Below are 23282 nucleotides of genomic sequence, written 5' to 3' on the forward strand. Positions count from 1 at the left end.
AGATATTCGAAATGTTGTCAGAAAATAAAATAGATGTTACAATATGGTATTTTTTTGACTGATCACATGTCGTTATTAAAAAAAATAAGGAAAATAAATTGAATCGTATGTCAATTAAATAAATCGGATTTTTGATATTATGGTATCCGTATATAATTTTCTCGTTTTTATTTGTCCGTCCATTTCTTGTACTCGTATCTCTAGTGTAAAATCATCTTTAGAGTATTCCGACGAGAGATTTGCTAAACTCATAGTGCATGAATTGACATGTCAACTACTTACATGCCCATTGATAATTGTTATACCGAATATAGGAAAATAATATATATATATAATTTTATTTCGAAGGAAGAAATATCACGAAGTAAACTAATAATGAGTTAACATATAGCCCCGTTAATCTATCTTTATGTAATGAATTCTTTAAAATATCCTTAATTTTGAATTTCAACATCACTTTTATAAAGTTCTAGTAAACTGTGGCATATTTTAATATATACAAAAATAAAATAACACTTAATTAAATAAAGCTTTATCAAAATCGGATTAGCAAACAAGGAAGGAATCGTTTACTGTGTTATAACTCATATATAGAAGACAAATAAAATAATACGTAAGTTAGATGAAATAGTTTATTTTTAAGCAAAAATATTTTGTCAGTTATGTTACAACTATATTGTATTCTATGCAACAAAGGCATTCGAGTCGGTGTAAGAGGCAGCCTCTTAATCTTCTAACTAGACCGCATCCAGAACATGCTACATGCAGATCTCGGATAAGATTGTCAAACCTGAGCCAAACTGACTGTACTAGATATTATTACGTAATGGTATTATTAGTAATGAACCTAATACAAAGATTTGTATTGGTTTATTGTTAAATGAAATTATTATATTTTATAAATGCACCTTTGAACTCTCAGTACAATTTTCGGTAAGAAAAATTCTTCACATCGTATATAAATCGACCAATTAGGTTCACTAACAATAGGTACTATTGTTTAATTTTATTTTCGTGAAATAAGTTAATGGTCTTAGTAATTTGAAAAGTGTTAATAATATAAGGATACTTCTTAAAAAAGAATATAAACAATAATTCCTAATTAATATCTCGATTATGTTTTCGGACCCTTACTAAACTTATCACTCAAAAATGAGACTGCATTCAAAAGTAATTTATATTGTATTGGGTTCGAGCTGTGATCGTGACATGTCTGCTCGGAATATGATTACATAAGTGAATATAAAAAAAATCTATAAGATTATGTAACTTGTATTAATTTTTACTGTAATGGATATCTCCAAGTAAAAGCTTCTTAAAATTAGATTCACCTGTTTCAGAGCTTAGCCGAAAGAAAAAACAGATCTTTTACTCTTCAAGATGTCAAAAAGCGGTCATTCAAATATTAAAATAGATTGTCTAATTTTATTTATTTTTGCGGATGAAAAACAACTAAAAATGTTGTTGAGAATTCTTGAAGAAAAATATTGCATTTTAACTGTGAAGATTTCTGCCAAATTCTTAAGTAGTTTTATTATTATTCCAAAAAATAAATTTATAGCTCAGTTGTTCCTTTTTATATTAATAATTTTACAAAACCGAGTCAAAATACTGTATAAAATATTTATAATTATAAATAAATAAATTACTTTAATAGAAATAATAAACATACGCGCCTTATAAATTATGTTAGCAATATCTTAATGAAGTAAGTTGCCTATAAGCAAATTGTAATATGCTTAAGAAGAAACCAGTTTTTTTAAATTTTTATGAGTATAATAAGTTGTTTCTGTGTAATCATATAAAAATGTAGTTAATAATTTGCCAATAAAGAATACTTTACACCCAACAGACAATCTGTTGCTTGTAGCTGTATGCGACTCTTTTGTAGGTACCTATAAAAATTTATGCTACAGTTTTTAGGCTAAAAATAAATACCCTTTTTCACAAATACGATTCCAATATTTTATTGCATACGTTGCAGTTGTGTTATCTTTACTTGTCTAGATTGTGTACAATTTTCTGATTGCTGCGTTTTTTTTAATTGCGAAATGCTTTTTGGGGAACACGACTCTAATACGATACGGATTCAATTCAATCAATGTTTTAAAAGTCAACACATGGTTGGGCTCTATATGAATATTTACATTCATTTCATGCTGCAAGATTTTTGTGAAATATAAGAGTTCGAGTTTGGATAGTCAAACACACGTGTTTCAAATATTCATTCTACAACGAAAGAAAAATACACATTCGCTAAATAAAAACTTTACTAAGTACCACCTATCCGTCTACCGCATATTATATTTATAAAAATGTTTTGTGATTGAATTTAAATACCAGAAGTATAAAAATTATTAACACAACTGTTGCAAGTGGCGCCATCTATGCCGTGCTAATTATAATATACTATAATCCTTAGAATTATTTTCATGACTGATTATAATTAATTATAATACTGTACCATTGTTATTTTGTAATGGCAACATTTAAGTATCAACATTTATTTGAAAATTATAGATACTTTCTTCAGCCATTTTCTAGGACAAAATTGGAAGTAAGGCTGAACATTAAAAATCAAGAATAAACCAGTACCTCAAACACAATTATATGTTACCAATGAAAGAATATCAGAGCACAAGAATTTATAAAGTTATTAGTTTTACTCTGACTTTTCTTACTCTGCACCTTTATTAGAGGAAAAGTATCCTATTTGTTATATCAGGACCATACTTTATACAAATTTTATTCAACCATGTTCAGTAGTTTTTTATCTGCAACACACGCTAACAAAATTCTCATTTCAATCCATTCATTGTTATAACGTAATAATTTTAAAATATATACGAATAAACATTGTAAAGTACTAAATATTTTATAAAAATACAATTCATATTGAATCGTGTTGTGAAGTAATATAGAAAATCAAATATATCATTGATCTGACTCAAACGACTCACTTTAAGCAAAAGAATTGAATAATACTTGGAATTGGTTATACTACCTTCCCGTATTTTCCATTTGAATTTTTGAGTTTTCACAAAATACTCCAATGACAGTTTTTTCGTGTTTAAAGATTTTATATATACGAGTAAATTGCATTCACTTTAAATAATTAAATTTTAAAATAAAGAATTTATTTAGTTAGTATTTAAGTTAAAGTGATTCGAGTTTTGTGTAAACGTTCTAACTATTTCTTCATGTCAAGTGTACAAACGTACTGTACGATTAAAAATCATATAATGAAGAGGTGAAAAATTACCAGAATAATTAAAAACATTCAATTTATGTATTAATTTTGTATTGGAACTCCCCGAAATTATCACACTTCTATCACAGCTCGCTGATATGGAAAAATCCAAATGAAGCCCGATTCATATCACGTCTGCAATGCGCCTGGCCCGATCAACATTTGGCATTAAAGAAAGGAACATTCAAACTCCCCTTCCATACAAGGTAACGGCACTAAAGTGAATTCCTCGTCTCATCCTTTTCAATACAAACAACCTGATGTTGCTAAAGATTTCGTTTATCTTTGTTTCTCAACCAAGTATACACGATCATTATTATTATTCTAATATAATTTTAAATCTCAAAAATAACACAATTATAAATAAATATACACATATTCATAATATGAATGTAATAAAATTGATGCTAGGTCATGTGTATAAATATAGGTTTTCCCTTTAACATAAGTCAATCGAGAACAACGTCATAGATACTGTAGGGAAATTTTATTTCACAATACATACTAATAATGTTTGAGTGACAACAATCGACTTATTTCAATGTATATTATCATTTTAATTAAATATAGCCAAAAAACCATAAAATATCATTCAATAATATAAGCTGCTAAATTTTCTAAGTGGAAACTTAATATAAATCCAATTTTGATAGTTATACTGCAACATTTTAAGGATGGCATATTGATATTGTAATCGAGTCTGAGCGCTCGAACTGGTGGCTTTATTTATTCTTGTCCGGTTGAAAACAAGTGCTAAAAATGTTATAAGATACAAGTTGAACTAGAAACAATAGTGTACAGTGATGTGGTTGATCTTATATAATGAAAGTATTAAATATTAATTTAATAGTAATAATAATTTATTGTGTATTAAATGTAGAAACTATAAAATTTGCTAGACGTGTTCGGAAACGAGCGTCCTACGATGCATTTCCATGTAGTGATAGTGAAAAAATAAAATCGTATTTCTCTGCTGGATTAGTAGATGGTTATAATATAAAAATTGATGAGGAGGTCGTTCCTGGAACACTCATTAAATTAAAATTTGATTCTGAAGCGGCTGTTACGTTGGTAAGTGTAATAGTAATATTGTTTTCCAAACAAAATAAAACAACAATGATAAAATCATCGCTTACACGTTCAAGAGAACATGAGAAAAATATTTTAATTTAAATGATAATTCATCAACTGATGTAACCGTATCCGTGATGTTTGTGGCCAAGAACTTGTTTATCAAGTTATTTGTACTGCGAATGTAACATCTTATCTTATAAAAACAAATACATATACAAAAAAAAAATGAATTGTATAACATTAAGTATTTCCTGTGACTTTGTTCGTCTTCAATGTATGTACCAAATAATTTAATTTTAATTCGTCAAGTGTTTTAATTGTATTATTACAAATCTTTTTATTAAGATTGCGAGGTGACCCGTATTATACTTTTCGAAGTTGCCATTTTTTTAAACTAATATATTAGTATACACATTACTCGTTTTTTTTTAGGATAAGGCGTTCGCAAATTTTTATAATAATAAAGATATCATAAACAATATTTATGATATAATATTGTTTCGATTTAATAATACTTTCGTCCTGAATGTTAAAGGACAACCTGCTCCATACCCTCCGCCTTATTTGACGAGCATTAAAATAAATGGCAATGAATTATGTAGCCAGCCTAATTTGGTGAGTGTTAAAAATTTTTGCTTTTGTTAGAAAAATACCTATTTAATAATTTTAATCCCCTTGTTTCTCGATTAACAAAATGTTATCTATGTTTTTTTTATAACGGGATCAAAACCATAAATACGATTTTTTAATATTATTTTATGAGAGCATGATTTCAACAACTGCATACGGTTACAAATGGGACTTTCTTCTTATGAAACCCTCAAACAGCTACAGCCCTTGATTACAAATACCTATATAGAAAACATCAGATTTCCAAACTAGCTGACAGATTTATTTTTCTAAAAAACTAAGCCTGAGTATACTGAATTCTCTAAATTTATATTTCTTTACGAGTTTCTCACTTATTTTAATATTCTTGTTATGATATGTTGTTCTAGACGTACTTTGAGGATTATCCGGTTGGTGTTGTGAGACGTCCCAACGTTCCTGATCGATTTTGTGGAAGACGTAAAGTCATTCATAGTGAGCTTATAACAAATGGATTGAAAACTAAACCAGGGGAATGGCCTTTCCATGCTGCACTACACCGTCGTGAAAAAATGGGTCTAAGATACACTTGTGGAGGGACATTAATTTCCAAGTTTTTTGTTTTAACAGGTAAAACCAAATGAAATTATTATTATAACTAACATAAAAGTTAAATAAAATTTTATTGAAATAGTAAAATATAAACATTTAATTTTAATATCTATTATCTGCGATTTATTTTCTATTATTTTCTTATTTTATTCTCGACTTTTTTCATTTGTTTGAGCTTGCCGTTTAATTGCTCTATTGTGAATATCTTTTGACAAAAAGAAGTTAAGATGTTAAACAAGCAATAAATTTGACAATCATGAAATTTCACCGATATTGCGATGATGCTGAAAGGCCTGCTTACGTCTATACTTTTAATTTACATATTATTTATGTTTCAATTCCAAGCATCCTTTGCGGAGCATACCCTGGAATGTAATTGAAATCGAAACAAAATTTCAAGCCCAAAAATTAAGCTGGAACTTTAAATATAGAAACTATAAAATTATTGAATTGTACGTCTCATTACAGCTGCCCATTGCACTACCGTTAGAGGAGTAGCCATTTTACCTGAAATCTTTAGTGTTTTTCTGGGAAAATATAATTTGTTTGGTGGTGACGTGTCAGTACAAGAAAAAGAGGTTTGTCTTCTTTAATAACCCATACTTTACATTTTTTAGTACAAGTTATTTTCAGAGTAATGTGTCTTGGTATGAACTGTTAAAAGTTTTTGCAAGAGTCATAAATTTTCTAAAACCAAAAATAATTAATTAAAATATGCTATTGTTATAATTTGTTATACACACGCAGGTTTACAAGGTGTATGTTCATGACGAATTTACGTACAGGACTCTGGATAATGACATCTCTCTATTGAAATTGAAAACTGAAGCCGTATATGATAATTACGTGCAACCAGCTTGTTTATGGTTCAACAACGTGTACGATCAGTTACCTTCATCGCAAATTCAGGGCACGGTAATAAATAGTAATAATTTACAACAACTATAATCAAAGTTTTTATTTCCTTTTCATATACAATATTAAAATTATTATTTTTTTAATAATCAAAATATCTGGACAGTCTTTGCAGAACCAAAAATTGTCAACCAATACTTTCATTGAATTCATAAAATGTTACTTATGTCTGAACTTGAAAAGTATATAAGTACATACGTAAATATTAACTTAACAAACAGTACTATTTTACCATATATTTTTTTGTAAGAGTATAGTAAAATCTATAATTTTTTCATAATCAGAATCAGAATTCTAGCAAAATTCATTTGTCTTCAGGTACCAGGTTGGGGTTTTGATATAACTGACTCCTTGTCTCCGACTCTCCACGCAGCTAGCATGCCTTTAGTTCCTGACAGGACTTGTGAATTAACCAATCCTTTATTTTATGTACAAGCTCTGCGTACTGCTAAAAAATTCTGTGCCGGCTATACAAATGGTATTATAGTGTTAGGCCTTAAATTAAATGCCGTAATTTTTTTCCACTTCCTACATGTCAAATTACCAAATTACTCGGGGATTTCATTGTTTAACATTTACTTCAATTAACAAATTTTATTTCCTTTCAGGAACCTCTGCATGTAATGGTGATAGCGGAGGTGGTTTTCACGTCTTTGTTCCTGATTTAGCAAAAAGCAATATCCCAGACGTACCCGGAGCTTGGTATATAAGAGGCATTGTGTCCACCAGCTTATCGAGAACTGATGCTGCTATTTGTAATCCCAAAGCTTACGCCGTATTCACAGACGTTGAAAAATATCTAGATTGGATAAATATTTACGTATATTCATAGCAAGATTTAATGGAAAAAAGTACGTTTACAAAAAATATGATGAGAACGAAAACATTGTGAGTTGTGTTGTTTTTTGACGTTTAAATTCACTGTATTATGAACAAAATATTTATTAAACCAAGAGGGACATTGTCATAGATTTGCTTCCATTATCTTATTCATATAAATAGTGATAACCTTTTAGTGTGAGTTCTTTGATAAAAAAAAATATAAATATAAAAATGTACATATATAATTTTAGATACAGATTCGAAATACTCGTGACATAATAATAAGTATAGTCGGATTGTTTTTGCTTCAAACATCAAGTTTTAAGTTTTGAATTTGACTAAAATTTTAAATTGATCTAAGATGGTATAAAAAAATGGATATTCTTAATGACGTCATTTTAATTTTCTTCATTACATCTGTGTCATTTTTAACCTAAGTTATCCTAGCAGTAATACTGGGTGCTTGTTTTTTCTCTTTATTTTGTGAAAACTGAAAAAAAAAACAAAAACCTCTTAATAGAAAAAGGAAAGGAAGGATGTAATGACTGACAAGGTAAAATTAAATAATAAAAAAAATACTATCAATTATACAATTTTTCAAGTAAATGTCAAACTTATCAAAATCAACTTTTGGAGTGATATTTTTTTATTACTATTATAAAAAAGGTAGTGAATATATGAAAATGGATTATAAGGCCTTTCAATGCAGAAGTCAAAAATAAACACGTGTTAATTCAGAACACAAGACAAATTGTACCAATTTAATCACATGTGCAAGTATATGTATTAAAAGTTAATTATATTAATGAATCAATTAAATAAATATTTATACCTAACACGCCCGATATCAGCAAGCACATCAATCACTTGGCCATTCAGCCGTAAACTTGTAGGTCCAATATTGTAAAATTGAGGATTATTTTTTGTTTAATAGTACCATGGCTACTTAGTATCCCCTAAAATAACTAGATTTTGTTCTTGAGCTCAGACCCACTCTATCTTCCGCTACTGATTTCTCCAACCATAAGCAAAAACAGGAATAGCCGTGTTTTTGCTTATGCTTTTTGTCAAAAAACAGAGCGGTTGGTTGAACAGTAGCGAATTCACTCGTCTGTCATTTATTTGATAAAAATCGATTAAAAACCGTTGTAAATCAATATAGTGAAGAGTGATTGATTTGTATAAAAGTAATTAAATAGTATTAAAAATTCTTTATTTATTCTCCTTCTTATATAATAATATAAAATTCTTATTTAATAATATTAAATTTACTATTATTTCTTCTTAAAACGCTGATATCTTATAAAATTTTTACTTTATTAATAATATAAAACTATGTAAAAGAAGGGATACTGCAACGTTTTCTTTTTTAACTGTGATTACGAATCAAAAATGAAATAAAACGTACTAACCAATGATCATTAAGCGACGTCACTTCTTTCATGAGAAGTAGTGTTTTCATTTGAGTTGACTTTCTTAAACTCGACTGGATAATGCTTGGCTATTCCTCCCGTTGCAAGGTGGAAATGAAAGCGTAGGTGGTGAAGGCACCTTACCATGGTAAAAACGAATTTATTTTATGGGAACATTAATTGCGTTTTTTGATAAAAATTAATGTTGGGTTTTTTCAAGCAAACTACAGAAATTTACCTGAATTTAAACAATGTGTTATTTGGTATGCTTTATTTAAATTAGTTAAACTTATTTCATTCAGTGACTGCTATTTCAGTAATGACGATTAATTAATAGACCTTATCTGAATGAAAAGAGATGGAGTAACTTGTATCTGCAGTGCTCTTACAAAACCACTACGTTAACTATATAAATTTATGGTGAATGAGCACTCTATAGATGGCTCTATAACTTAAAAAACAAAAAGAAATTTACATAGTTGTTTATTAAAAACCCTTATAATATTTTTAGTATGAATTTCGATGCATGTTTTTAATTTTTATTTTATTATAATAATTGCAATTTATTATTTTTTTGTCTCTAACATAGGAGTAAAGTTGAAATAAATTAAATTATGCTCGGTAAATTTTCAATACTTCCAGGAATTTAACCCTTTTCATTGTTATCGATTTAGCTTTTCGGTAGCATCATTTTATTTTGGCATCCAAACAAAACGTCTCTTTTCGCAAAAATATTTCTTCCACACATCACAAACTTTGTTCACTTTTCACAAAGTTGTTCTCCAATTTAAGGTAGGTTACTTATATATTTAATAGAACATATATATTCTCTCGTTTAAGTAAAGTTTATCTTCACAGCATCGACTAGTGCTCTTAAGTAAATAGCTGTCATTTGTCTTTGAGGCGTCAAATCACTATTCTCTCAGTTTTAGGTCATCAGTCAACAATTTATTTGCAAGCTTTGTTAAAATAGATGGCCACATTGGCACACAAAATAAACCAACACATTTTTTTTTTCAGAATAATGATGGTATTTTTATAATCTGAGATTGATGGTGGGATAGAAAAAAAAAATTAAGACAAAACAAGTATGACCAGCAGTAGACAGAACTCTTGTCATTTAAGCCATTATTCCATCGCAGCCATAGCTAGAAGTTAGATCTTCTTTCTGATATCTGATTTAAGTTCGTATTGATTACATAAAGCAGTATCAATGAACTTTACCAACTATATTAATTGCCTATCAAATTAGAGGTCCATTTATTTTACTTCCTTCTATAGTAATCAGTTAATTGTTAAATATTAAAAAAATCCTGAAATAGGGAAGTGTTACTAAAAAATATCTTACAGCATATATGTATATATCTTGTTTAGTTTAGGAGGTATATGTATATCTGTTGGTGCAGCCTAGGTCAGTTGTCTTAAATTTGGAGTATTCTTAATTCTTCTTACACATTTTGCTGCGAGATCTACATGTGAGGACTATAAACAAATTCGAAAACGAATTACAAAAAAAATATCGGATATTTTTTTTTCGAATTATTTGACATACCTACATACACTATTTATTTATTTTTTATTTTATTTGTTAATATATTAGTAAGATAAAAGTAGACATACTTTATGTGTCTTTTGAATTTTAGATACTTTCGCTTGAGATGGGGGGGAGGGGGAGATGCGATATATATTTATTAGCCTGTTACCGTTATAGACTAGAATTTTCACAGATTTTCTTAGATATTGTCTAACGGTAGTTATAAGATTTGGTCGTCACTTAAATATCTTTTTATGTCACTTTTCACAACAGACGTTTATATGAGAGTAACTAAATATTCTACTCCAATATTAAATATCATCTTAGTATTCCGATTCCTCTGCCACTATTTGACAAATAGGAGCTTATAAAATATTTAAATAAGATTTGTGATGCTGAAAAGAAAATTTTATTTAATGTCTAACTTAAAAAATATATTTTATGTAAGCCCAAAATTTATGGCCACTTATTTAAATATAGGCACTTGTTATTTAGAGCACCTATAAAATAATTTGTGCAAGATAATGCAACACACAATGCGAAGATTATATGTATAGAATCGCGCTATGTTGGTACAATCACATTACTGTTTTGATGCTTTGTGTAGTGATGCCAATCAACCAATGGATTCTCTACTAATCAATCAATCTTGAATGCTTCTTACCACAACTTAGTGTCCGAATTATTTTCTATTGTAAATGATCAGATCTAAAGTAGCGAAAGCTAGTTTTGACTGTTGTTTATGAGTATAATTTTAATTTATACAGCCTTTATATTATTATTTACATTTACATAGAATAAGTGCATTTAATGCTGTAACAATTTTTATATCAAAATTTTAATACTCAAAATATTCAAAATTACAATAATAGCAACATTGTTGCGGTAAATGGGAAATAATGTGATAAAATTACCAGAATTATAACAATAATACTAAAATAACCTATGTTTGACACAATTATAAACATAATAAACGCTCAAATTAATGCTTACTTACAAGAAATAGACATATTATGAAAAACTTATTGATAGTTAAAATATATATATATCGGCGCAAGCAGCTTCAACGACGGATGCAACATGAAAATAACTGGCACCAATTATTATAACACCTTATTGGTCGTCGTTACTATTGTTAAAAGTAAAACGAAATCAAAGAGAATAGAACTATGTTTGAATTCTGGTTTAAATATGACGTCTGGACGCACGACAGGGGACTGCAGAGTTCAGCGAGTGCGGAGCATAAAGAACCTTCGAGAAATACAAGAACATTTAGAAGAATTGAAGTTTCATTCTAAAATATCTGGAACTTTCTGAAACAAGTGACATTAGAGACGTCAGCGAGGCTGGCGTCCTGTCTTTAAAATAATGAATTTATAATAAAATCCGATATCAGAAGTGGGATCGCTCCTGTGATCAGTTACTGCCGGTCTTAGTGTATTTGTAAATTCTGATCCAGCTCAAGAAAATAATCATCCGAACAACTTGTGTAATGAAGAACGCTCCTCATTCTTTCATGCAAAGGATGTCAATATTGCAGAGCGTGACCGAACGTTTGCTACTAAAAAACAAGGGATACGATTAAAATTACTAACAAGATCATATTAATTTTATCATCTTTTGACCCCGGTGATAGTGTGTGTGTTCGGGATTGATTCAAACGCATCTTGACGGCTGTAAATACGTACCAAATCAGTAACTACGACATTCGAATTAAAGTCTTTTAAAGGAGTGAGCTAGAAAGTGTGCAGACGATTGGTTAGTTGCAACATCTACACAAGAGGCATTACGTGAGACCATAGCTAACATTTGTTATTATCCTTTGAGCTAACCTCGTGTCCATGATGTATTCTCAAGAGAACCATGAGATTCTGTAGGGAAGGCTTGTGGTACCGTGACAAGACAATTATACACCACCGATCTGGAGAGCGTGACCTCTGAGCTAATCACGTGTTACCCTCGAGCTAACCACGGGTCCTTGATGTATCCATAAGAGAACCATGAGATTCCGTAGGGATGCCTTGTGGAGCCGTGAGAAGACAAGTCTACACCACAGATGTGGAAAGCGTACCTCTGAACTAATCGCGTGTTACTCTTGAGCTAACCACAGGTCCTTGCTGTATCCTTAAGAATACCATGAGATGACGTAGGGAGGCCTTGGGAAGACTTGAGTAGAAAGGTACTCACTCGATCTATAAGAACTTGCATGATTTTAATATCAAACTACTAAGACCATTGCTTTATTTAAATACGACAATAGACATACTCTTCACAGTAATATTTGCAACATGTCTGGTTAACACACGGCAGTGCCTCTACAAAAACGATGCTGTAATTCAAACGAAAGCATATTCGACTCCAAAATCCTGATCAAATACTTCTATTGCGAATATAACTAATTTCTGTTCCTTTTCTGCTAACCGTGATCATGCGTTTGAATCGTGTTTCCGACGAGAAAAAGAAGATGACGCCGAATTTCAATTCAATATCGACTGGTAAATGTACCCTAAATTAAAAGCAAGTTTGCAGTGGTGCGTATAAAAGAATCAATTGCAAATAAAATCTCTGGGAGTAGAAAACAAATCGTAAACTATTTGCGTGGATTGAGATCGGACCTTACTATTTCTATGAATAGTTAAATAGTTATTTATGTAGAAATAATTTTCTATAGTTCCAGGTTCTGAAACGACTACTGATATATTAACCGGAGCAGATTTATTAGGTGATAAGAATACATGTGGAAAATTTAGTATCCTTGCCGATGTTTTGCACATACGAACAAGTCAATTATGCTTTGACAGTTTAGATTACAATTTGACAATCAGTCCGTTTAAATCGAAGTAATGCACCAACACATTCAAAACAGGATGGTCGAGGCGGAGAGAAGATACAAAGCTAGGTTTTTGAGAGGTCGAGCTACGATTAAAAGATTCCAGAAGGGAGATATTGTAATAATAAAAATATAACCCCAGACATCGGATATCCCTATATTTAAAATTTTGTGAACTATACAAAATCCAGAAAATAATTGAGAATGATTAATATCTCGTAAAGTGATTTTAGACCGTGGATGACTTCGAAATGTGGCACATGACCAGCTACGAATGTGGCACATGACCAGCTACGATGAGACTTCACAGCATCTGAGGGACGAGACAAAATTACTAAGCAAGCAGTTAGGTGGACGGTTCGCCTACCTAATAGTTATCCGGTGAGCGTATTTCATTTTGTTCAAATTGCTTCATTCAAACGCATTACCATTAATCATTGCTAGTAATGTGATTGTCTAACACTTACTTTGAGATATATTACTATAAAAGATGCATTTGGCGTGCGGATCCGAACCATAACAAAAAAAAAATAATAATAATAATAAAAAAAAAAAAAAATATTGTACACGGGTGGAGACGTCTTACGCCAAACAATAAAGAAAGAAAAAAAAAATAAAAATAAAAAAAAAATAAAAAAAAATATTGTACACGGGTGGAGACGTCTTACGCCAAATAAATAAAGAAAGAAAAAAAAAATAAAATAAAAAAATAAAAAAAAATATTGTACACGGGTGGAGACGTCTTACGCCAAACAAATAAAGAAAGAAAAAAAAAAAAAAAAAAAAATATTGTACACGGGTGGAGACGTCTTACGCCAAACAAATAAAGAAAGAAAAAAAAATAAAATAAAAAATGTTGTAGGCGGATGGAAACGTCCTATGACATATGTTATGAATGTTCGTGTGACGCCCCAAAGCCATAAGTAGATTAAATAATTGGACCTGATATTATGATTTCGTCTCACGATGAGTCGTAATAAACAACGTAACCCATACGACAACAACAAATTTGTTAACCATAACTATAACAATATAAAGTTATCTAGGTTTACTGTGGAAGTACCTAGACTACATAAGTATCTCTCTGTTATCACAGAAAACAATGCAGAGCACGCATCAGTATAACCGTATCGGCATGACTTCGGATGATGAAGCATCAATTCTTGAACCTGGCCCATCTACTCTACGAGACCTGCAACGGGTACGAGAACATAACGAAAGCTAAGCAGGAGAGAACACATCACCAGGCAGGTGCAGAGCACGCACCGCCTGCCAGAATGGCCGTATCGGCGCAAGCAGCTTCAACGACGGATGCAACATGAAAATAACTGGCACCAATTATTATAACACCTTATTGGTCGTCGTTACTATTGTTAAAAGTAAAACGAAATCAAAGAGAATAGAACTATGTTTGAATTCTGGTTTAAATATGACGTCTGGACGCACGACAGGGGACTGCAGAGTTCAGCGAGTGCGGAGCATAAAGAACCTTCGAGAAATACAAGAACATTTAGAAGAATTGAAGTTTCATTCTAAAATATCTGGAACTTTCTGAAACAAGTGACATTAGAGACGTCAGCGAGGCTGGCGTCCTGTCTTTAAAATAATGAATTTATAATAAAATCCGATATATATAATAATAATGTTAAGAATTCAGCTTTAAAACAACGAGTGTAATTGAGAAACAAAGCTGAAATTGTTTAAAACTATACAAACAATATTAATAATATTAATATATTTTTATTACTTTAATATGATCAGGACCGTTTTCAATTGTATTAATAAAAAACCCGCGGGAATCAAAATTTAAAATTAAAAGCCAGTTAAGTCTCATGGACTATTAAATAGATTTCTAATTAAAGTATTAAATTACTGGTTTCCCTCATTTTAGCACTCATATAGCCAACTCCAGAGATTTTTACTCTTAATATACAAATTTTTGATTTATGACATAACCACTTGAATGAAATTTAAACATACAATTGATTAATTTTAAAATCTTGAAATATTTCTTCGATGGTAAATTTTTTTAGACAAATACATTCATGTCTAATAGTTATGTTTTAAATAGCTCCTAATTAACAATTCTTCTTAAAACTCTTAAAGTCTTCATAAAGACTCATAAAACTACATCACTATTAATATACAACGAAAAATAGCTTGTGAAATATTTTATTCATTGTTAAAAATATACGCCTGGTTAATTGTATTAGCAATATTTTTTAAAAATTATATTGCAAACAAATTCGCCAATAAATTACACCTAATAAATAAATCAATGTAATTTTAAGCAATATTTGGGAACTGCTTTAATTTTTTTTATTATTACTGAAAATATTAAAATTACAAGTTTATTAAGAAACAAGGTCTACAATGAATGTTAGAAAAACAACCCTATACAAGTTAAAATCTTTAGGATAAAATTATTAAATTTTCGATTAACTTAAATCTTGCCTCAATGATTAATTTATATAAAATGATTAACATAAGAATAGAAAAATATTCTGCATTTTCCACTTCATATAAATTGAAACATTTATTTTCAAAGAAAATTCCATTAATTTTTAAAATATTATTTAAACAATTATTTAATTTTGACAGTTATATTATAAGTCATAATAAAAAATAATATTTTTTCTAAAAAACCTGGTAGGCTCACTATTCTAACCGAAAAGCTCTCTTAGAATAACAGAACAGGTGCTTTGTTCTATGTGAAGTAATAATATAGATATTAAACTACGAAGCACCTTTAATTAACGTAACGGTTGAAAATATTAATCTGCGAAAAACAATTCAAATAAATTTAGTTTGAAAATCGAAAACAATTTCGTTATTAGAAACGTAGTTTTGAAGTGGCGAACATATTAAGGCCTATAACAGCAATTCAGGTAACATTTTTTATTTGATATTTCAAAAATAACCTAAAAATCAAAGTATGTGTTTTTGAATTATATGTTAATTTTAGATTTAACAAGCAATTTATTATATATGAGTGTGTGTGTGATCTAGAACAACGACGATATCTTAATCTTAAAATATTCATCCGTCGGAGTGTAGATATTTTATATGTTATGAATCGGGTGTGCTGGTCAGGAATATTATTTATTTGTGCAAAAATATATCAAAAATAATTACTACACTACACTTTCTCAACTTTAATAAATTAGTCCTAGTAGTAATTTTATATATATTTATATGTATAAGGTCACGTAATAATATAACTATGATATATTAACGACGTCGTCAATGTTAGCACAATTGTGGGTCAAAAAACAATGTAAACTTCCTCCGGAAGGCTCTCCTCATTTATAATAAACTTCTAAATGAGCCTCGTTATTTATAAAACCCCCGCAAAATTACAAATAAACAAGAAGTTTCAAACAATAAACGATAAAGGACAGCGGAATGGGTCGTAGGTACGGTGTAAAAGTGCGACATTTATATTATATAAAAAGAACAAAAGGAAACGTAAAACTTACGCCGACTAGTGTACGATTATTGTTAAAGTGTGAAGTTGCTTAATAATAATAAATCAAAATGTTTTAATTTAATTGCTTTACGTGCCTTATTAAGACATTTAGCAGGTAACAGATAAAGGGTAGCTCTAAAGGCAGGATTTGGTGTCATATATTAGTAATTATATATTAGTATTTTATATTAATAAGTAAAAGGTTATTCAGGTGGTAAAGCCTAGCTGTGGTCAAGTTACTACAGCTCGAACATGGGCTGGCTCGGCCGGGGACGTACCACCCTCTCCCAGAAGATCGCCGTGAAGTAGCTTTAGTGGCTGCGTTTCGTCCGATGAGTGAGAGAGCCGGTTGCCCTCTCCCCATTCCCACCCTTTTCTGCCATTTCCTTATTCCCACCCCTTCCTTTTCCTAGATAATCAAGGTTGCCAACGCATCGGATGTTCATGGACGACTGTCACTACTGCCCATCAAATAAGCCGTCTGCTCGTTTGCCACCTTTCACATAAACAAAAAAAAAAAAAAAACCATTATACGTAATAAAAAATCTGGTGGATTTAATATTAAAATCGAGTTTCATTAATTAAATATTCGATATATGAACCTTAAAAATTAAAATGATCCCTTAATTTTTTTATTCATATACGAAATACATTTAATGTACAAATGTTGTTAACGTCTTCTGTACTTAAATAAATACTACACTAATGAAATGACGTAACCTTAAATATAAACAGTTTCATGTTACAAAATAACTTAAAAGTTTCAATTACGAAATAAAATAGTAAGAAAGTCCCGTTTTGCTAAGAAAAACATGCGAGTCGTAACTTTATTTAGGAAATTAACTAGGTACGACATGAGGATCTTCGCTAGAAGATTTAAGATTTCAAATATTTACTAATTTCTGTAGCTGTTTCATGCTTGAGGAGTATTTAAATTAATCACAATGAATTTACTTTATAATAGGAATTAACAATATTGAATCGTAATTTAACTTTTAATTAAGAGATTGTTTCGTTAGGTATAAATATATTTATTTAATTTTTTTTTTTTATATATCTATGTTTTATACAAAAATAATTCTTTTGGCATTATTCAACCAGTTATAAACTGAGTTTTTGGAATTACATTGCTGATGACGAATGAGTATGAAAAAATTATCGTAATTTGAGGTATTATTTAAAGTTCTTAGGAATAATGAAACACTAACTTGATATAGACCTAAGTGTAAAATATATATTATATAGGATTTTTAGTAATGTAAGAAAAATAAACATGTATAAGTAGATTTTATTAAACCATGCCAACTCTTATTGGAATAAAAAATGTGTTTCTAATGATATTCCATAGCCGCAAAAGTCTTTCTGATATATTTATAAGGCGAAGATATTTATATTATAAGTAAGGTAAGGCTAGCTTTTTTGTATTATCAAGTGGAATCCAAATCTTTGTTCATATTTAATGGCTTCATTTCTAATCAAAATAATTTTAATATATTTCACTCTATATCAATATACATATAATGGGACAGTAAAAATCTAATGTCTGTACTTTAAATATTTTTCCAAAAAACTGATAGGAGGCAATTAAAGAAAAGTCATAGAAACCAAAAACGCACTTTTTGGAATTTTCGTCTGTCTGTCTGCCTGGTACGCAGTAACTTCAAAATTACTCAACGGATTTGAACGCGGTTTTCACAGTTGGACTACATATAATTAGGAGCATTGTCTAAACTTTGTTTCGTCAAAATCGGTTTAGGGAAAAAGAAGTTATGGTCAATTTTAAGTTTGATACATATGTATATGGTTATGCGAAAAGCGACCAACACGGGGGGAGCCGCGGGCAACAGCTAGTAATACAATATAACGTTACTCACCTTCAGAACAACCAGTCTGAAACTATTGAAGCTTTGGTAACTCTTAGCTGATCTTATAGCGTGTTATATACCCAACTGGCAACTGACTCGAGGGTTGATTAAGTTATGAGGCGATATGTGAAAAACATTACCTTCTAAATAGACATATGTATATATAATAATTTTTAACTAAGGTTATTTGATTTAAGTAACATTAGGAAAAATAAGTCTAGCTGTTTAGAATGACAGTTTTTACCAAATTTGGTGAAAGCGTACAAAAACGCCCATTGATTTGAACTTCACCTTATATGGCCTAAATTCATTTAGTTTATTAATTTGCTGAATTGGACTCCAAATATAACTTTTTAATTTTGAGCTCTACAGGGTGTTTGTTATCAATTAACTACGCTGGTAAATAGCTTGGTCATATAAGATAATTTATGTGGGTGTCTATTTACTTATTTAACAAATTGTAAGAAAAATTACAGGAAAAACATAGTTTATTTTTTTTTATGTCAAAGGGGGCAAACGAGCAAACGGCCTACCAGATGGAGGTAGTAACGTCGCCCATGGACATCCACAAAATAATTTTGCGCATGCGTTGCCAACCTTATTTGGGGTAGAGGGAGAGGAAAGGGTGGGAAAAGGGAAAGGACAGGAAGGGCTGGGAAAAGGGAAAAAGCAACCGGCTCTCTCACTCATCGGACGAAACGCAGTCGTATAAGGCAACTTCACGCCGATCTTCTGTAAGAACTTAGTACTACCACAGCTAGGCTCTACTACCTACAAAACCATATTTACCATATCATAATTCGGTCGAGACTGAATTATAATGAATCTTATACTGTTTTGTTTTTTTTTTTTTATTTTATGTTATCTTAAAAGTTTCCTTCACACTAATTAAATAATTCTTCTTTTTCGATAAAATGAAATATATATGGACAACTCATTTCTTTTTCTCGAATTAAATTTGAAACATTGGTAAGCTGTTTTTCAACGCAGATTAATTATATACTTATCATATCATCCAAATTTTCATACCATGTACGAGCTAAATATAGCTATATTATTTTAAATATATATCTATTAAATCATGTCTAATATATAAATATATAAAATAGACATGATTTAATACAAATTAAATTATTATAAAATATATATAAATATATTTTATGGTTTTGACTTTATCTACGAGTAGAGGGTTAAGGTTAGAGAGTAATATTTAAAATGTTTTAAAACAATAGACATTGTTACCGTCAGCCACATTTGAAGTCAACGTTAAGTCACTTCATACACAATACAACTATTATGCCTTAATCCCGGGATAACTAGGCGGAATTTCTGGATAATTTATAGCCTTATTCTTGTTTTGATGTCTAAGCTACGTTACTATCAAGTTTAATTAAATTCGCTTAATCGTTCATAAGTGAAAGAACAAAAACCATGCATATATTTACAAAAGCATATTATTAAGCTAGTAACTGTGTTCCTTATATAATATGAACTCTACTTTAGATAAAATACTATTATTGAGTATTATAGTAACATAAATATGACAAACTATATTTTAGGCAACGCAAAATAAGATACATCTCTTATAAGAAAATATCAATCATCATCATCATCATCAGCCTATAGGAGCCCACTGCTGAGCAAAGGCCTCTTCTCACATGGAGAAGGTTAGAGCATTAATCACCACGCTTGCTCAAGACGGGTTGGCGATTTCAATCTTATAATTTGAAATTATAAGACCAGGTTTCCTCACGATGTTTTCCTTCGCCGTCCGTCAGTGGTGTCTAAGTACTCTTAGAAAGTACATATGACTCGGAAAAGATCACATTGGTACTTGCCAGGTTTTGAACCCGCGCCCTTACGTATGAGAGGCGGGCCCTTAACCTCCAGGCCACCACTACTTAAATTATCAATAATATATTACAATTTCCAACATTGTAACATATTTTTATTATATAAAAATGTGAAAATATTTTTACCTTATGAACATGTGGCTAAATATTAAGGGTTCTGGGTAAACGTTAAATTTTATTATCGACTAATAGCACTGTTATAAATTTGATTTATATATACTATATTGACTTACAAATCTGTGTGTCGCAAAAGAGTATTGAAACAAGATTTTTAAATACGTTTTTTATTTTTTCCATGAAAAATATGCTATTGAATTTCAGCGGAATTTTTTTCTAAAAAAAATAATATTGAAATCCGCCACGATAGATACTTACTTACTGTACTTTTTTTTTTGCTTACGATAAGCCTTTTGGGAAAAAAATATTTTTTAAACGTATGTATTTATAATCAGAATTGATTTTAGATTCTTCACCTCCAAAAGATTTTTACGTCTGTAAAGCTATTAATATCAAATAATGTTCAGCAGCTCTTATGTTTTTAATAAAACCGTTTGAGATAATTGTAAAGGAGATTTAAGGTGATTTTAAATTTTCATGAACCATAAATATCAATCATACTGTTTTTGTCCGTTTGTGTCTTCAAAACATATATATAAGAGATGTTATTATATTGGTTTTATTCAAAGTATGATATTAGTGATGTGATGTAATTGTTAACAAATGATTTGGTATTTTTTGTATATAATTATATACGTAAGTCGTGGCGGCCTGGAGGTTAAAGGCCCGCCTCTCATAAATGAGGGCTCGGATTCGAAACCTGACAAGTATCAATGTGATCTTTTCCGAGTCATATGTACTTTCTAAGAGTATTTAGATACCACTGAGAGACGAAAGGAAAACATCGTGAGGAAACCTGTACTTACAATTTCAAATTATGAGTTTGAAATCGCCAACCCGTCTTGAGCAAGCGTGGTGATTAATGCTCTAACTTTCTCCGTGTGAGGAGAGGCCTTTGCTCAGCAGTGGGCTCGGATAGGCTGATGATGATGATGATAATTTTATATCTATTGACACGTTGTTTTGCTTTTATTTTTCATCAACAATTTAGTTCTAATTATTTATATTATTATTAACTCTTAATCAATCAAAAGCTTAATCGTCTTAGATGTAATTATTGTGAAAGTTAATATGATTTTCAATTTTATGATATTGACGTATAAACGTTATAAATGTGACTGTATGTAACCCTATATTTGTATGTATCGAAGCCTCGACTAATAATTAATTTCACAGGTAGTGACTAACACAGAATATAAACTGTCTTCCAATTAAAACTTTCAAATTCAGATTTTCAAGTTTCCTCATAAACACTTATAGTAATGTTAAATTAATTATTTACATTATAATAAAGCCTAATTGTCTTTAATAACCTAACATATATTTTTAAAGCAATTTTTGTCGTATTTAAACAGGTTGCCAATGCGTTTCCTAACATTTTTTACGGTATTTGTGTCTGTTCAAATACACGTACATACAAACATATTTTTTTAGTATATTTGTCTTATTTCATATCAATACGATTATATTTATAAATAAGGTTTGCTTGTAATTCAGTAGTTCGAATGGTAACAACTCATTAAAAACCGCTCTTTTTAATTATGTCGGCCTTTTTGTGTTGTGAAATTTTGAAGGACTAAGTTTTGAAGATATAAATTATTACTAGTAGGACTTTAATAGATGTGAGACAGATTTGTAGAGAATAATTCATATCGAACCAACTCTTTCAACAGTCCAAAAGGATCAAAGTCGTAAGCAAGTTGCTGGTTGGAAAATGCTTCAGAAAAAAATCCTTAAATCCTTGCAATTTTCGCAAAGTTTCAGCATTACTTACCATGATGTGAATCTTTGATGACTTAAAACTTTTTACGATAGTTAAGTGATTTACTTCATATGTATTCCTGAGTACATACAAAAATAAACCTACATTTATCAGTTATAACCCTCATTTTTATTTTACATAAAAGTCTGCTATCTTGATCCAGAGTATTACTTGATCGATATATCGTCTATTTGATGTAATAAAATGTTTTTAACTGAAATTTTAATAGCCATGCTAATCAACTTTACTAAAAGTTACTTCGTTTTGTCAAAACGGATGTAAAGGTTTTACTAGTCCATTACAAATTGACTCACAGCTGATTAAGAAGGTCGTTTTTTATTTGATATATATTTCCTAACTCTTGTACAGACACTCCTCTTCACTTATTTACTACTAGTTTTTGCCCGCAACTTCGTCCGCATTATATAGTTTTTTTTTGGATAGTAGTATGAAAAAACCTGAGCTGTACTTTTTTGTACGCATGTTTGAATTGTGCCGAGATGGTATGAGTCCTTACTGAGTGTGATTGTCATAGGTTAGGTTAGGTTAATACATTTTAAAAAGAATATAGGTTACTGCAATACATTTTTATATACGATGTTTTTTGTTTTTCCCTTCTTGGCCAGAAAAGTAATTTTTCCCATGGGATTGCGTTGTTTTCCCGAGGTCAAAAGTAACTTATGTCCTTTCTTAAGTCTCAAACTATCTCCTTACCAAATTTCATTTAAATCTGTTCAGTAGTTTAGGCGTAAAAGCGATCGGCCCACCTGAATTATCCCATGGGAATGCGTTATTTTCCCGGGGTAACCTTTGTCCTTTCTCGGGTATCAAAATATCTCCATACCAAATTTCATGCAAATTTGTTCAGTAGTTTAAGCGTGATTGAGTAACAGACACACAGACAGACAGACAGAGTTACTTTCACATTTATAATATTATAGTATGGATTAAGTAAATCACGGTCAGAATAAAGACTAAAAAAAAAAAACAAAATTAAATTAACATATATAGGGTTTTCCATTAAGGGCGCTTGATCTTTGAAATGCAAAAAAAAATACATGTAGGAAAGATATTTGCGAAATTTTTTTTATTTGGAAGGTCTATTGACCCCATTATGTATGGAATATGACATCATTCAAATGACCGCCACGGCTTCGGTTGGTGGCGCGCACACGAAAG

The 23282-nt window shown here is 30.2% G+C and overlaps 1 protein-coding gene and 1 long non-coding RNA gene across 4 annotated transcripts; both read left to right on the forward strand.

The window, feature by feature from the left end:
• The first annotated feature begins 3816 nt into the window (after nt 1-3816).
• On the forward strand, nt 3817-9830 carry LOC116773611 (chymotrypsin-C-like). 3 transcript variants are annotated; one of them, XR_009753776.1, is made up of 8 exons: nt 3817-4321; nt 4757-4939; nt 5323-5542; nt 5993-6102; nt 6272-6439; nt 6758-6917; nt 7048-7327; nt 9694-9830. XR_009753776.1 is itself a non-coding variant. In XM_032666095.2 (7 exons), exons 1-7 carry the CDS (start codon nt 4073-4075, stop codon nt 7269-7271), a joined length of 1314 nt encoding a protein of 437 aa, XP_032521986.2. In that variant the 5' UTR covers nt 3818-4072; the 3' UTR covers nt 7272-8472. The 3 variants fall into 3 exon arrangements, 2 of the variants coding, with proteins under 2 accessions (XP_032521986.2, XP_061384717.1); XM_032666095.2 differs by lacking the exon at nt 9694-9830 and having other exon boundaries at nt 3818-4321; nt 7048-8472; XM_061528733.1 differs by lacking the exon at nt 9694-9830 and having other exon boundaries at nt 4185-4321; nt 4860-4939; nt 7048-8472.
• Nucleotides 9831-12905: 3075 nt separating this feature from the next.
• On the forward strand, nt 12906-13574 carry LOC133320412 (uncharacterized). The gene is made up of 2 exons (XR_009753781.1): nt 12906-13155; nt 13271-13574. It is a non-coding gene; the product is annotated as an uncharacterized LOC133320412 (long non-coding RNA).
• Nucleotides 13575-23282: the final 9708 nt, after the last annotated feature.

This window comes from Danaus plexippus (assembly GCF_018135715.1).
Source record: "Danaus plexippus chromosome 22 unlocalized genomic scaffold, MEX_DaPlex mxdp_27, whole genome shotgun sequence".
NCBI classification, from domain to species: Eukaryota; Metazoa; Arthropoda; class Insecta; order Lepidoptera; family Nymphalidae; genus Danaus; species Danaus plexippus.